General features: G+C 45.0%; 1 protein-coding gene across 1 annotated transcript in view; it reads left to right on the plus strand.

Moving 5' to 3' along the window:
- The first annotated feature begins 1,660 nt into the window (after positions 1–1,660).
- ern1 (endoplasmic reticulum to nucleus signaling 1) overlaps positions 1,661–17,392 on the plus strand; it is a 94,575-nt gene continuing 78,843 nt past the window's right edge. Inside the window, exon 1 of the mRNA XM_085963940.1 lies at positions 1,661–1,826. Within this exon, the coding sequence (XP_085820066.1) occupies positions 1,731–1,826 (96 nt within the window). The 5' untranslated portion in view covers positions 1,661–1,730. The remainder of the gene's footprint in view (positions 1,827–17,392) is intronic.

Below are 17,392 nucleotides of genomic sequence, written 5' to 3' on the forward strand. Positions count from 1 at the left end.
GGACCTGAGAGTTAATGTGCATAGGTCTCTGAAGGTGGCAGGGCATATTGAGAGAGTGATTAGCAAAGCATATGGGATCTTGGGTTCATAAATAGAGGTATTGAGTACAAAAGTAGAGAAGTTATGCTGAACCTTTATAAAGCGCTGGTTAGGCCACAACTGGAGTATTGTGTCCAGTTCTGGTCACCACACTTTAGGAAGGATGTGAAGGCACTAGAGGGTGCAGAGGAGATTTACCACAATAGTTCTGGGGATGGGGGATCTTAGCTACAAGGACAGGTTGGAGAAGCTGGATTTGTTTTCATTAGAGCACAGGAAGTTGAGGGGTGATTTGATAGAGGTGTACAAGATTATGACGGGTTTGGATAGGCTAGACAGGGAAAGGCTGTTCCCACTCGTTGATGGTAGAAGGACTAGGGGACACAGATTTAAGGTTTTGAGCAAGAGATGCAGGGGGGATGTGAGGAAAAACTTTTTTACGCAGCAAGTGGTGAGGACCTGGAACTTGCTGCCGACGGAAGTGGTGGAAGCGGAGACACTCAATGTTTTCAAGGGGAGACTGGATAGGCACTTGAGGGAAATAAACTTGCAGGGCTACAGGGGTAGAGCGGGGGAATGGGACTGACTGGATTGCTCTACAGAGAGCCGGCATGGACTTGATGGGCTGAATGGCCTCCTTCTGTGCCGTCATGACTCTATGACTAAGTATATCCTTCCTCAGATAAGGAGACCAATAATGTGCACAGTACTCCAGGTGTGGTCTCACCAAGGCCCAGTACAATTGTAGCAAGACTTCCTTACTGTTGTACTTGCAATAAAGACCAACATGGAATTTGCCTTCCTAATTGCTTGCTATTAAAGGATGATCAAGGACACCCTCAAAGCCTCCTTGAAAAAGTGTAACATCCCTACCGACACCGGAGAATCCCTGGCCCAAGACTGCACAAAGTGGAGAAGCATTCAGGAAGGCACTGAACACCTCAAGTCTCTTCGCCGGGAGCAAGCAGAAGCCAAGCGCAGGCAGCGCACGTCAACCCAAGCACCCCACCTTCCCGCCCCTTCAACCACCATCTGCCCTACCCGTGACAGAGACTGTAGGTCCCGCATTAGACTCATCAGTCACCTGAGAACTCATTTTTACTGTGGAAGCAAGTCATCCTCGGTTCCGAGGGACTGCCTAACAAGAAGGATGAGGTACATCTCCACTGGTACGATAACAAAATACTGCAGATGTTGGAAATACAAAATAACAACAGAAAATGCTGGAAAAACTCAGCAGGCCAGGCAACATCCGTGGAAAGAAAATAGGATCAAACCCTGTCAAGACTGAAGACCAGGCTACTGCAGCCTCTTGGCTTCCGCCTTTTACATCTCCACGGGGATAGGCTCCGCCCCGGCCAGTGATTGACATGCCATATGCCCCGCCTCTCAGATGACGCTCGGTCGGCCACGCCCCAACGGTGATTGACGCACGCGGTGCCCCGCCCCCTTCGATGGCACGCGCCACTCCCCGTCCCCTGCCGGTGATTGACGCGCGAGGGGCCCCGCCCCCAACCGGTGATTGACGCTCGATGGGCCCCGCCTCGGTCAGTGATTGACGTTCGGTGGCCCCCCTCCTGGCCGGTGATTGGCGGGCTCCCAGCGCTCCTCCCGCCGGGCCGGCCGCCCGAGCGACGAGTGAGGGAGCGGCAGGCGGAGCCTCACACACAGGGCCTTTACCGAGCCGCAGCATGGCTATGGCCGGGCACCGGCCTCGTAGGGACTCGATGCCGGTCGCCGGCCTTTTGCTGTGGTCGCTGGCGGCACTTTGCAGTTTGCCGGGGAAGGTGAGTGCGAGGTCTGGGAGGGGGTGTCCTGAGGCAAATCCGCGGGCTGAGGCTCGACAGCCGCAACAACAAGGCCCGGGGGGGGAGAGGAGCGGCGAGGCGAGGCTTGTGGGTCAGAAGCGCCGAGTAACCGCCGCCGAGGGCTGACAGACCTCCGCCGGGCCCAGGAATAACAAGCGGCCCCGGGCAGCAGCTGAGGCCGAGGTCGGAGCCCCGGCTTATGTTGTGATTGTCACCGGGGTTTTAATCAGGCGGCGGCCGGCACCCGCCGGGCCCGCGCTCCTCCTCCTATCCCCGGGTCTGGGTAGCCGAGCTCCAGCCAGACTGAGCAACCCTTTCCCGGGGCGCCCACCGCCGGCCGCTGTCTCACTCCCCCAGACGCCAGCTGGAATGGGGATTAATGTGTCTGTAAAAGGCGACAGTCCGCCTGCTCAGGGAATTCACTGGCTTTTATTCGACAGGTTTATGTGTCTACACTCAGGAAAAGTGCAACACATGTCCGAGCTGAGAGCTCTTTAACCCACTGAAGCTCATCCCTCTGACATTAAATCTGACATTGTGGCACTAATTCTGCTTTTACATTTATTTTTTTGAGTAACACCGGCAGCACACCATTTATTGCCCAGCCCTGGTAGATGCAGGTGGACCATCTCCTTGAACCGCTGCCGTCTTTATGGTGCTGGCCCAATGATCGGGAATTCCAGGATATTGACCTAAAGACACTGCGAATGGCAATACACGTCCAAGTCAGGAATGGCCTACTCCTGCTCCTGTCCTATCTTCTGTGTTTCTAAATGTCTATACAGCTGGAAAGTGGGATTAGGGTAGAAAGCTCTTTGTCGGCCTGCACGGACAAGATGGGCCGAATGGCCGCCTCCTGTGCCGTAAATTTCTAGGACGGTGCGTGTCTTGGCAGCAGAACTTGGAGGGTGACGGTGTTCCCACGACAGTGCTGCTCTTGTCCTTCTCGATGGCACTGGTTGCAGGGGAGGCAGGTGCTGTCGAAATAACCTTGGTTAGTTACTGCAGTGCATCTTGTAGATGGTATGTACATGTTGCAGCCACAATGCTGGACAAATGAACTGCTGTATCCTGGATATTATTGAATTTCAGTGTGTTACAGCGGCACATCTCCCCTCATATACTGTTGAGCCAGTTCAGTGTGTCAGCCTGCTTATGGCTTGATGCAAAAGTCTTACGTTGATGTATTGAACTGGGCCACTGTTTAATTCCCACATTGGGTGTGTGTGGTGCAGAAAATATCTTTGCACTAGGAGAACGGAACTGTGCATGTAAGTGACAGCAGGGTTTCGATTTTGAATGTTGTAAGTATGGAATTTTCCCAAAAAACTAAAGTTGTGATAGGTTTAAAAGAACTATATGCCTCCGCTTGTTGTAGTTGGTGATTGACTAGTGACTCTGCTAGCATCTTTTAAATCAGTTCTTTCACTTTGTACACTTGTTGGGACTCAGTGTAGTGTAGTCGTATCATTTGTCGCCTGGCTATGTTTCCCAGACAGTGGGTTGAACAGTGGCACATCTGTCACTTGCTGATCCAGAGAATCAATTGTCTAATTAGAATTTTACTGTTAGAAAAAATAAAAGTGTGGGGTTCAATCTTCATTAAGCAGGTGCTGTCTGATGGCGGAACAGAATAAGTAGCTGAGCCCTACAGAGCTGGAAGACCCAGGTTCAATTCCAATCGGAGCTCGTTAGCTGTTTTCACCTAAAACAATGGTAGGATATTCTGGGTGAGTTTAGGTTAGAGAAGTGGAAAGATACTGTCCAGTGAATCCTGCTGGGAAGTATGTTTGTGGGAATATTAGCAGTGATGCCCCCCATAGTTGATAACGCATCACCATTTACTAAGCTGCACTTGAAGAACGATCACTTGGTTGAAATAATGGCATTCTTGGAACTGTACCAACAAAAAAAATCAACATCTTCAGGGGAGGAGATAGTTAACAGAGAAAGTTGACAAAGAGGGGGAAATCATTTTAAGAACAATTTATGGTTTCATCCTTCAATCTGTCTGCTGACATACATAATGTTCTGTGAGCGTTACATTTCATTCTCACAGGGTGAGAATATTATCTTTTTGTTTCCCAAATCCCCTTCTGAGAAAGCAGGCAAGTGAACAGCTTTGTGCTTCTGTTGTTTAACTGGTTGACAGGAGATGTGCAAGAATGGTCTTTGATAACCCAGCCCTTGGCTTTCCTCCCTCTTTGGAAGTGCTTGTCCACTGCTTTGACCCACCCCCTGACTGCACAACCAAAACTCAGCACTTGCCTCGATTGGAGTTGAGGGTTAGAGCCGATGTCCTTACATCCGTGTCGCAGTTCACTGAAGCACCAGTGACCTGCGTCATCTAGACGCTCACGGAACCATCATTGCTTAATTTTTAATTTGCTGATTGTGCCTCTGGTCTATTAGTTAGCCCTTTGAAGGTTTGGCAGCATCAAATAGTTTTTTTGGAAATGGAAAGAATCTCTATCACATGATTAGTCCTTGATGTGATTTTAAGTGTTCAGTGCTAGTCGAGTAGTGGTCGTAACTCTTCCATACTGAGTGCTGTTGAGGGGTAGTTCTGTAGTCTCCTTGTCTGTTCTGTGTGGTTGAATCCGATTATTTTAGTATCCAGCCCCATATACTACACGCGAGCTTAAACGGCTTCAATAACTTCTTTAAGTTAAAGCTCTTTGAGGTTTAGACAGAAACTGCCTTTTCCTTCACGTTGATTCCTAGTGTCAGACCTAACAGTAACACAAAGCAATGAAGTAGCTCTTACATTCACCCGTTGGCAGTAGTTCTGTTGCGTCAGATTCATACTTCAAAGGACGCCTCTGGTACCACTTGAGTTAGTATATTGGGCACACTCCGTTCTTCTAGAGACAGAGAAGGTACAGTACCTTGATTATATGTAAGCGATAAAGTTGATGTCAAAGAAACGCACACCTGACCAAGCATAACATTCCCCAGTAGTGAGTGCTTGCTACCTCCCATTGTATAGAATTCCTGAGCCAAGCATAGCAATCTAAGACAAAACCTTTGCCTAAACATAAAGCATTCCCTCTGTTGTCTTGTTTTGTTGCGCTTAGTACAGTTAATCCATTGCCAAGTGTCACCAAGAGCCTGCAAGAAGTCTTATTGTTCTCAGTAAGTACTTGGTGCAAATGTGACATTACTTGGCAAATGTGTACATTTTATCAGGATTGAGTTTTGTGTACACTTGAGATGCAGAATGTAAAGTGTGGTGTTTACACAGGCAAGGTCTCCAGAAAGGTGGGGGAGCATTGCAACCCAGAACAAAATATCAGCTTTATGTTTTGGACTTAATCTGTTTTGTGTGTGTTTTTAGTGAGGATATATTCCCATCTAAGTTCTCCCTCTTTCTGATGTGGTTTCCCTGAGCCATGCACCTCCTGATCTCTGCGTCTTAACGCTCTCCGTGTTGCTCTTAAAGTGGCCTGGTAGTGACTGTCCCACTTAATTTCCAGTGCCTCTGAAGAGCTAGCCAGTCTTCACTTGGCACTCTTTCCCCAAAGACTCATGGTTGAGATTGGGAACCAGATTATTATGGGATCAAACCTTCATCCTGTCACTCGGGCAAGGCAGCATGAAGGTGTTCCAGTGTGCCACCCGTGCTGCCCAACCCGTTTTCCATTGCTCGGCGTGCACTGTTACCTGGCCAGCATGCACTTGCTAAAGCAGCACGTTTTAATGCAGCAGGGATTTTCACACACTCTTTGTCAGCACAAGGCCAAACATATCTTGTCCCTTGAATGGTGCTGTGCTTGTGAACCCAAAAGCAACTTACTTTTTCTTCAATTTGGCCCCCCCCCTCCCCCCGGGCTTTTCCTGATGGTGTTCACCTCGTGCTTGTATGAGCAATCAGCCTGCCCTTGGGAACCTCACCAAACTGGCCATTCATTGTATGACTTCAGACACTGTCGGCTGTCAAACATGTGCCGGGCATCACAATTACGCCTGAACTTGCACTCACCTGATCTTTGAACCCTTGCTGACGTTTTTATTTTATCTTCTTTGCCTCCCTCCAAATATTATGGGATGCTGAAGCTAGTTGTACAGCCAGCCCAGCTGGCATAACTAATTCTTACAGATCAGGAGCAGGTCAGTAATCTCTGTAGCTCAGTCGCACACCTGGAAACACATTTACCCAGTTAATACAGTACTAAAACAAAGTTGAGCCTGTGTTAAGATCGCCTGGAGTCACACCTGGAGTGGTTGCCTTCTACTGTTATTACACAAAATGACAATCGGATTTAATTTGGACCATGACTTGGAAAATTACCTAATTGTTAGCTTTTCAAAACCAAGACCTTTGTGACAAGAAAATTAGACTTATATGTTTATATAATGCCTTATTATTACATTTCTCAAAAATGTCTGAGTGCTTTGTATACAATTAGTTACAGTACTTTAAAGTGCAGTGACTGTTCCTCTAAGTAGGCAAGCCGCACTGCAAAATTCCACAAAGTAGAATGAGATTACTGATGGTTTAATCTGCATTTGGCTGAAAATGGATTATTGGCTGACACCTGAAGAACTCGCTGCTCTTTGACTGGTGCCATGAGATCTTTAATGTCCTCCTGAGCCAGGCTGAAGGGTCCTCACTTGGAGGGCTTCTCTGAAATGCAACAGTTCCTCAGTATTGTACAAAATTGTCAGCCTCAGTTTTGTGCTGGAGTGGGACTTGCACTCCTAACTAACTGACTCAGAAACGCGGTGCTACCAACTGAACTAAGCCGGCAAGACTAACTGAAGTTAATGAAGACTTAGTGAGGTGTTTGTTTATGGAGGTCTGAGGAGATCATTTAAAAGTAGGCTACACGATGATGTACTAATCAGTATGTCAATCAGTTTCTGTGCCGTTAACTGTTCATACTGCCCTTACCGTAATTACTGTATTTCTGAAATACCAGGGAGCCTGTTTTGAAGTAATTTGAAATAATCTCCAAGGATATGGTTTGTCTTTGAATCAATTGAGTTTATCCTCTCGCACAGCTTGAGGAGGTGCAGGTGGCTTTTAAGTGGGAGATGTTGGCTCATTTTTAGTTTATTCCATTCTGGTTTCAGACAGACCTCAGGTGATCACATGTAGCAGGTGCCAGTGATGTGATCACAGACCTCACGTGTACCAGTGAGCCCTCTGTCCTCGCGCTTTAAAACAAACCATTGAAGGAATTGGTTGGGTTTATTCTGCAGATCGCCTTGTGATGTAACTTTTTGGACCTTAGTTTCCGGTGTCTTGTCCAATATTTATCCACCTGGTCATTATCGCATTGCTGTCTGTGGGAGCTTGCTGTGCGTAAATTGGCTGCCGTGTTTCCTACATTACAACAGTGACTACACTTCAAAAGTACTTCATTGGCTGTAAAGCACTTTGGGACATCCTGAGGTTGTGAAAGGTGCTATAGAAATGCAAGTTCTTTCTTTGTATTGGGATCATTTGCCTTCATTAGACTCGGGAACAGTGCCGATGGATTGGAGGGTAGCTAACGTTACCCCACTATTCAAAAAGGGGGGTAGGGAAAAAGCAGGTAATTACAGACCTGTAAGCCTTACATCAGTTGTGGGCAAAATGCTGGAGTCCATCATTAAGGATGAAATAGCGGAGCACTTAGCAAATGGGGACAGGATAGGACAGAGTCAACATGGATTTACAAAGGGTAAATCGTGCTTGACTAATCTATTGGAATTTTTTGAGGGAGTAACTGGTAGAATAGATGGGGGAGAGCCAGTAGATGTGGTGTACCTGGACTTCCAAAAGGCCTTCGATAAGGTCCCACATAAAAGATTAGCATGGAAAATTGAGGCTCATGGGATAAAGGGGAAAGTTTTGGCGTGGATAGGGAACTGGCTGTCAGATAGAAAACAGAGAGTTGGAATAAACGGCTCATTTTCTGAATGGCAGGCAGTAACAAGTGGGGTACCACAGGGATCTGTCCTGGGCCCCCAGCTGTTCACAATTTACATTAATGACCTGGATCAGGGAGTCGGATGCAGCATTTCCAAATTTGCAGACGACACTAAACTAGGAGGTGGGGTGGGCTCAGAGGAAGAGACCAGGAAGCTCCAGAGCGATTTGGACAGACTGGGCGATTGGGCGGATAAATGGCAGATGCACTATAATGTGGACAAGTGCGAAGTTATCCACCTTGGGTGCAGGAACGGGAGGGCAAATTATTATTTAAATGGCAATAGATTGGGAGAGGGGGAAGTACAGAGAGACCTGGGTGTTCTTGTACACCAGTCACTGAAGGCGAGCATGCAGGTGCAACAGGCGGTCAAGAAGGCAAACGGTATGCTGGCCTTCATAGCAAAAGGGTTAGAATACAGGAACAGGGATACCTTGCTGCAGCTGTACAGGGCACTGGTGAGACCACACCTCGAGTACTGTGTACAGTTTTGGTCGCCTCATCTGAGGAAGGATGTTCTTGCCATGGAGGGGGTGCAGCGGCGATTCACCAGGCTGATACCAGGAATGGCGGGAATGACCTATGAGGAGAGACTATGTAGTTTAGGGATGTACACACTGGAGTTTAGAAGATTGAGAGGGGACCTCATAGAAGTGTATAAAATTCTGACAGGTCTAGACAGACTGGATGCAGAAGGAATGTTTCCCTTGGCGGGTGAAAACAGAACTAGAGGACATAATTTAAGGATAAGGGCTAAACCATTTAGGACAGAGATGAGGGGGAATTTCTTCACTCAGAGAGTGGTGAACCTGTGGAACTCATTGCCACAGAGGGCAGTGTACGCCAGCTCATTAAATATATTTAAGAGGGAATTAGATATATTTCTACGGGCAAAAGGGGTTAAGGGTTACGGAGAGAAGGCGGGGACGGGATACTGAATTAAAGGATCAGCCATGATCTCATTAAATGGCGGAGCAGGCACGAAGGGCCGAATGGCCTACTCCTGCTCCTATCTTCTATGTATCTATGTAAATGCTGGTTGGGCAGAATGGCCTGCTTCTTTGTTATAACTTCTATGTATGTATCTGTGTAGATCGCTGCCGTGCTTCATGCTGATGGGCTAAAGTCAAATCTGATTGAATATTGTCTCTCTTTCGGGTACCCATTCGTTCTACCGAAATACCCTTATATAAAGCCGTGCTTGCTGGTAGCAGTTTCAATATGATTGTCCCATTTAGGCTGAATCTCTAATGATGGTGGCAGATTTTATTGTAAATCTGAATATCCCAAATGTTAATTTTAGTTTGTTGGTCAGTCCAGCACACTTCACTCTGAACGCTGAGCTTAATTTGAGAAACAGTTTGATTGCCCGCCTAATGCTTTGACACACGAAGAATCCATGTCCAGAGACTAGACCTGTTTATAATACAGCGCTCTTCTGTTGAAGGGCACCTATCTCAATGGGCACCAAATGGCCACCTTCTCAAGGGCAATTAGGGATGGGCAATAAATGCTGGCCTTGCCAGCAACGCTCACATCCCAGGAATGAATTTTTTAAAAAGCATTGTAGGACAAATTAAAGTCCATCCTTTTGAAAAGAGCAAACTATTTATAATATGAGAAAAGGAATGTTTGAGGTAACCTAAGTTTTTTTTTCCATCTTTGTGATCCTCCTTCACCTGCGATATACAAATTGACAGGCAACTTGCACCGAGGCCTCTGCCGATAGCGGTCTCGGCGCTGCTCCCACGGGTGCCTGAGGCAACTGGGCCGAGTTGTGTTACTTCTCCTCTCGCCTCTTCCATGCTCTCCTCGCCGCCCCAGATGGTGGGAGGGAATTCACTATATACAGGTTGTGGAAACAAGCCCTTGCACTGTGCAAATTATCTGGTCGTTTATCTCATTGCTGTTTGTGGGATCTTGCTGTGCACATTGCGTTTCCTACATTGCAAAGTGACTGCACTTCAGAAGCACGTTATTACAACAACAACTTGTATTTCTATAGCGCCTTTAACATAGTAAAATGTCTCAAGTTGCTTCACAGGAGTATTGCAAGACAAAAACTTGACACTGAGCCACATAAGGAGAAATTAGGGCAGGTGACCAAAGGCTTGGTCAAAGAGGGAGGTTTTAAGCAGTGTCTTAAAGGAGGCAGAGAGATTTAGGGAGGGAATTCCAGAGCTTAGGGCCTAGGCAACAGAAGGCACGGCCACCAATGGTGGAGCGATTTATAATTAGGGATGCTCAAGAAGGCAGAATTAGAGGAGTGCAGAGATCTTGGGCGAGTGGAGGGGGTGGGGGAGGAGATTAGAGATCGGGATGGGCGAGGCCATGGAGGGATTTGAAAACGGATGAGAATTTTGAAATCGAGGCATTGCTTAACCGGACGCCAGTGTAGGTCAGCGAACACAGTGGTGATAGGTGAATGGGACTTGGTGTGAGTTAGGACACGGGCAGCGGAGTTTTGGATGACCTCAAGTTTACGTAGGGTAGAATGTGGGAGGCCGACCAGGAGTGCGTTGGAATAGTCAAGTCTAGAGGTAACAAAGGCATGGATGAGGGTTGCTGAAGCGGGGGCGGAGACGGGCAATGTTACGGAGGTGGAAATAGGCGGTCTTAGTTATGCTGGGGATATGTGGTCGGAAGCTCATTTCAGGGTCAAATATGACACCAAGGTTGCAAACAATGTGGTTCTGCCTCAGACAGATGTTAGCGAGAGGGATGGAGTTAGTGGCGCGGGGACCGAAAACAATGGCTTCGGTCTTCCCAATATTTAATTGGAGAAAGTTTCTGCTCCTCCAGAACTGGATGTCAGACAAGCAGCCTGACAATTTAGAGAGAGTGGAGGGGTCGAGAGAAGTGGTGAGATACAGCTGAGTGTCGTCAGCATACATGTGGAAACTGACGCTGTGTTTTTGGATGATGTCGCTAAGGGGCAGCACGTAGATGAGATATAGGAGGGGGCCCAGGAAAGATTCTTGAGGGGCACCAGAAGTAATGATGCGGGAGCGGGAAGAGAAGCCATTGCAGGTGAAACACTGCGACTTCCTGAGAATGTGAAAGGTGCCAGCGATGAATGTTTAAATGTCTTAATCTAAATGTACACTCTCGGGAGCCGCAAGCCTACATTTCGTTGTACTGCACTTGTGCACTAACAATGACAATAAAGTTGATTATGATTATGATCACAGACCTCGCGTGCACCCTGTATTTTACTGTGTCCTCGCGCTTTAAAACAAACCATTGAAGGAATGGATTGGGTTTTATTCTTTCAGTGGGATGTATCAGAAGTCCAACACTTTGTCACTCTGAAGCCATAATTTTTTAATCTTTATCTCATTGTTTGTTGCATTTCTTATTTCTCATAGCTAGAGTATTTGTCACTTGGCCTGAGGTTCTTGTGTAACAATGGTTTTATAGTTTATTTCTACAATAGGGTGGGGTGGGGGAAATCACATCGCATTGTGAAAGTTTAATTAAATGTGGTGCCAAAAATATCTTTACATAAACCTCAAGGAGGAAGAGATTGCATGAATGCTCTGAACTTGGTGTCCAATTAAATGCCCAATTCTGTTAACTAAGAAACATGTTGAATGAAATCATTACTTCAGCTCTTTTGTGAGATTCTCTTCGGGTCATCATGTAAAGTAGGAGTTTTTGTCCCAACTACATTGAATTTGCATTATTAAAACTGCACAATAGTTGGTCTGTGCTTGAAGTTTAGAAAATTGGTCCGTACCCACCTGTCCCAGTTAATTAACGAAAGAACTTCCATTTATTTAGCGCCTTTCACAACCTCAGGACGTCCCAAAGCACTTTACAGCCAATGAAGTACTTTTTAAAGTGTAGTCACTGTTGTAATGTAGTCCTGCTCTTTTTCGAATAGTGCCATGGCATCTATTGCATCCACCTGAGAGGGAAGACGGAGCCTCTGTTTAACGTCTCATCCGAAAGACTGCACCTCTGACAGTGCGGCACTCCCTCAGCACTGCACTGGAGTGCCGGCCTAGATTATGTGCCCAAGTCTCTGGAGTGGAACATGAACCCACAGCCTTCTGATTCAGGCGCGAGAGCGACCCCCTGAGCCACGGCTGAAACCTAAAGGAAGAACTTGCATTTATGTAGCGCCTTTCACAACCTCAATGTCTTAAAGGGCCTGGGGACGTTTTGGTACGTTAAGGGCTCTATATAAATGCAAGTTGTTGTTGTTTACAACCAAAGTAGTACTTTTTAAAATGTAGTCACTGTTGTAATGTAGGAAACGTGGCAGCCAATTTGTGCACAGCAAGGTCAGAGGATTAGATCATGGATGAACAAAGCTACCAGTCTGTTCAGGCATGCAGAACTTGACCTAAAAGATTGGCAACACTATATTTGGAAACCAAATCAGGGCAGGTAAATATTAGTAAAGGATGGCTGACAAAAGGAAGTTTTATTTTACTTCTACTACAGCTTGTGTAATGCATTTAACTTTGTTTAAAAATCTCAAGTTTGCTTTACAGGGAGGGGGAATTCAGATACCAAGAGTGTAGTTGAGGAATTAGTGGGGGTGACCTAAGATGAGGTCAAAGAAGAGGTTTTTGAAGGTTGAGAGAGATGAGCAAGATGAAGAGTTTGGGTAGAGAATTGCAGAGACCAAGGCAGTGATGGGTGAAAGCTGTGCCACTGATGGAGCAGGGAGAGGGAAGGGGCACGCAGTAGACCAGGCTCAGAAGGGTGCAGGACTGTAGTTAATGTACACTTTGCACAATGCTTGTGGAAAATATATCAAGTGCATGGAGTGGAAGTAATTTGTATTTAAAGGTTGAAGCAATTTGATTAGTCTTCATCCCAGGAGTTTGATAGGACTGGGACCCCAAAGTGCGCAGTAACTAGTGGCCATGTTAGTTGAGGTTGCTGTTGCCTCACCTCCCCCCACCTCCTGTGTAGATCCACTGTCTCTTTTTGGGTGCTGGGATGGGGAGTTACACTTTCATAAAAATTGTGCACATGTCCCTTAAACCATTGATTGTTGTCGTGTTTCTATGCTAAAAAATGTAACCAAATTCTCGAGTACAAATTAATATTCTGTACAGTTTCTTTGTAATGTAGGAAAATGCAGAATATCCTTAAGGTGGCAGCTGTGCAACAGAAACTATGTGTGTAGTTTGAAAGATGACCAGCTCATTAAGTGCTGAAATATTGAAATATTCCAGTTTCACAAATAAACTAAAAAATAAAACAGCAACTTTAATAATGGACCTGCCACGTCCTTCAGAGTTTTTATTTCAGCTCTAATGCAACTTAATTAAGCCTCTGGATATTTATAATTAAATGCAGGTGGCTCTGCTTTTAGTGTTGAATTGTTAACTAATTTGATAAATCAGACTTGGAAATCTAAGGAAGTAAGTTGTCTGTCTTTAGTCACTTCCATTTTCTGACCAAGTATCATTTGAGAATTAAGAGGCTGTGCTGGCACCTTGCATTGTTCTGTAATGGGCTGTAGGAAATGTATGTTAGTGTGCAATTTTCCTTCAGCCTCCCTCCACGCTAATGCTTTTTGCCTTTCTAATAATTTGGCTAGGTTCTAAAATATGACATTGGGGAATTGAAGAAAAAAAGAGACTTGCGCTTTTCATGACCACCAGACATCCCGAAGTGCTTTACTACCAGTGAAGTACTTTTGAAGTGTGGTCACTGTTGTAATGTCGGAAACGTGGCAGCCAATTTGCGCACAGCAAGCTCCCACAAACCGCAGTGTGATAATGACCAGATAATCTTGTTTTAGTGATGTTGATTGTGGGATAAATATTGGTCAAGACACCGGGGAGAACTCTCCTGCACTTCTTTGAAATAGTGTCATGGGATCTTTTACATCCAACTGAGAAAGCAGACGGGGCCTCGGTTTAATGTCTCATCGAAAGACGGCACCTCCGACAGTGCAGCGCTCCCTCAGTACAGCACTGGAGTGTCAGCCTAGATTTTTGTGCTCGAGTCTCTGGACTGGGATTTGAACCCACGACCTTGTGACTCAGAGCCAAGAGAGAGCTACCCACTGAGCCACAACTGACACGCCCCAATTCAGCAGAACCAACCTTACCCACTGCTGTTCTGAGGCGCAACTCATTAGTTGATCCACATGTCACGCCAGACTTAAAATGAATATTTAAAAGAAAAGGTGCGGTTAAAAATTTGGAGATGTCAGTGTTCCATCTGTTAGCGTATTTATCCCCAATAATTTTCAAATAATAGAGAATTTTATGAGTAAAGGAAGTGTTTGCTGATTATTCAGAGTGCACACTGAGAGATGACCATGTCTGTTTGGATGATTGTAGTAACATAAATGGATATTTAAATAGTGAATTTTACTGGTGTGTGTCTGTCAGGTAAGATGTTAAACTGAGCTCCTGTTGTGGTTGTTCAGGTTAGTGTATAAGATCACTTTGTACTTTTTCCAAAGAGCTGGGATATTCCAATTCTGGCCAACATTTCTTCCTCAACTAATACCACCCAAACAATTCACTGGCCATTTATTTCATTGCGAATTTTGGGACCTTGCTGTGCGCAAATTGGCTGCCACATTTGCCGACATAAGTGACTACACTTCAAAACAAAGTAATTCATTGTTGTGAAGCAGTTTGGGGCGTCCTGAGGATATGAAAGATGTCATATCAAACACGTCTTCCTTTTTATTTTCCAATAAAGATGCTTCTCTTTGATTGCTTTGCTTCACTTACTGCTAGCTGTATTAGGGCACGGTAGCCTAGTGGTTCTGTTACTGGACTAGTAATCCCACCACAGCAGCTGGGGAAATTTGAAATTCAGTTAATTAAATAAATCTGGAATAAAAAGCGAGCATCAGTAATGGTGACCATGAAACTATCATCAGATTGTCATTAAAAACCCATCTGGTTCACTAATATCTTAATAATAGAGAAGGAAATCTGCTGTCCTTATCCAGTCTGGCCTATATGTGACTCCAGACCCACAGCAACATGGTTGGCTCTTAACTGCCCTCTGAAATGGCTGAGCCACTCCGTTGTACCAAACTGCTACAAAGAAGTACTGCAGTGGTTCAAGAGCAATTCGGGATGGGCAATAAATGCTGGCCTTGCCAGCAATGCCCACATCCCGTGAACAAAAAAAAGAGGTCAGAAAAGCATTGGCTAAAGAAACCTGTCCAGCGCTGGTTGGTGTGGAGCCAGCGTTACCTGTGTGTCACCTGAAAAGTGCTCCTGATGCAATCTGAATTTGGAAGAAACTGTTTATGGCTTTGGTGTTGGATATTGATAACTGGCCCTCGTTTCATTGTTATCTTTCATCTTGTGTTTGTCTTTTTGAAAGAAAGTGACTTGGACAAAACCAGTGTGATATTCTCCAGCGCCCGGGTTAGAAAGCTGGCTCTGATTACAAGGCTGTAATTCAATTGAAGGAGGTTTTTTAATGCTGTAAAACGGCACAACAAGGCTGTAGTGGGTTTTCAAAAGTTAAATTACAGTCTTATTCCTCTTTCTTATTCCTCTTTTTTAAAGGTAAATAGAAATCAAATAAACTTTACCACTTGAAATGACTGATAATCCAAATGCTAAATATTCAAAGTGGTTCCATGAAAAGGCAGAAAATTCAAATGCCATATCTGGATTATGATTGTTGACACAGCTTATGGCATTGTGAGCCCTCAATCTAATAGCAAATTATTGGTAAGTAAATGAGTTGTATTCAGTCGTCAACATGGACAAAGCTGGATAGAATGGAGCTGCTTTGTTTATATGGCTGGCCCATTAGAATATATTCAATTTTTTAGAAAACTGTTAATGAAATAGGCTATGTGTATGGAAGAGGGAGGCCCGAGGTGGACGCTGAAGGAGGTTTGGGTTGCAAGTCTAGTGACAAATAAGCTTGAGACCCATCTCTCTGATTTATAGTGGCAAGTGGTCTGATTTTGAATTTGTTCTTGATGAATCGCCCTTCATTGATTCATGTACTGAGAGAAGTGCAGACACAATGCCTAAGCTTGCTCCTATGTCACTATCTTGATCTTTCGGCTATTATAATTTTCTGCCTTTTCATGGAACCGCTTTGAATACCTGGCATTTGCCCCATCAGCTTGAGTCCTTTGAAGGCTGCTGTTTTTTTAATTCACATTTAATATTTGCATAGATTGACTTTGCATCTGGAAACCTACTGATTGATACCAGCCACAATGGTCTAATTGTCATATCATTACAATGCCCCTTTTACTGTTGTAATTATTGTATACTTTTGTTTGCAGTGTGCCCACGCTGCTCAGTGTGTTACACAGATAACTTCAGTTAAAGGGTGCGTGGTGAGAAATGGTTGAAAGAAACATTTAAAAATAAGTAATAGCATATTATGCACTGTGTACACAGCACTATAGACAGGGTGCTATATGACAAAGGATTCTGTTGCAGAAGTAATTTTGCAATACCATGGTATCCTATATATGCCATTGTGCATTTCCTTACATCACAAATGTTTGCCACAACAAATATCCTTCACTCCATTCATGATTGTGGTTCATACGAGTAATGAAGAGAATCTACAATTGTTGGAAATTTGAAGTAAAATCAGGAAATGGCCAACAGGCCAGCCGGGAAGATGGGATGAGATCCTTCATTGAAGCTCTCATTCTGACTGATCTGTATATCTCCAACTCTTGCAGACAAAAATCGAAAATGCTGAACTGTTGGATTTAACACCGTGGCAGCAGAGAAGAGCAGGGAAATGGAAATCGAGTAGAAAGCATCTAATGTGGAGTCAGCAGTCGCACAGATACAAAGCTTCGATATGGAGCTAACATCGGCATGATGTAGGGAGCTTCAGTGTGGAGCCAGCACGGGCACAATATGTGCTTCAACTAGTAGCTCGTGCTGGAAGAGGCACGATCTGATCTGCCACACTACCTCCTCCTCTGCTGTTCCTATAATTCTATGGAAAGGCTACTAATACCAGATAAATCTTTTATTTTTGTTGAATAGGAGGCCGATATGTTCAACAAAGTGACCTTTATTAAATAGAATTAAAAAATTGATTTCAAGTGAATTCAAGTGATCAGATGCGTTTCTTTACCAGATACAGAGGCAGACCAGTGAGAAGGTAGTGAGTAGGGCTTGGTCTGGAGAGTGCCAGGATTGACAACTGGACCCAGATTAATGATCGCTTTGCAGTTGAGGATGCTGAGATGCATTAGTAAAATTAGGGATGTTGTTTGGTGGGACCTTGTATTCAATTGCCTGCTGTGTTTGCCTATAAAACAAGACTGACTGCATTTCAAAAGGAATGAATTGGCTGTAAAGCACTTTGGGTCATCCGATGGATCTGAAAGGAGCTATATAAAACTGAAGTTTGTTCCTTGTGTCAATTGATATAGTGTGGAGATGCCGGAGTTGGACTGGGGTGGACAAATGTAAAAGTCACACAACACCAGGTTATAGTCCAACAGCTTTATTTGAAACCACAAGCTTTCGGAGCGCTGCTCCTTCTTCAGGTGAAGTGGAGAAATGCATAAAGACACAGCTTATATAGTCAGAGAATAATGCCAGATGTTTACAGGTAATCTTTCCAACTGCCATTTATCACACCTCGGCAGAGAGATAATCACAGCAATCAAAGGTGTGAATGGTGTCC

Source organism: Somniosus microcephalus, chromosome 21 (assembly GCF_052327205.1).
Source record: "Somniosus microcephalus isolate GS21.2 chromosome 21, FLI_Smic_1.0, whole genome shotgun sequence".
NCBI classification, from domain to species: domain Eukaryota; kingdom Metazoa; phylum Chordata; class Chondrichthyes; order Squaliformes; family Somniosidae; genus Somniosus; species Somniosus microcephalus.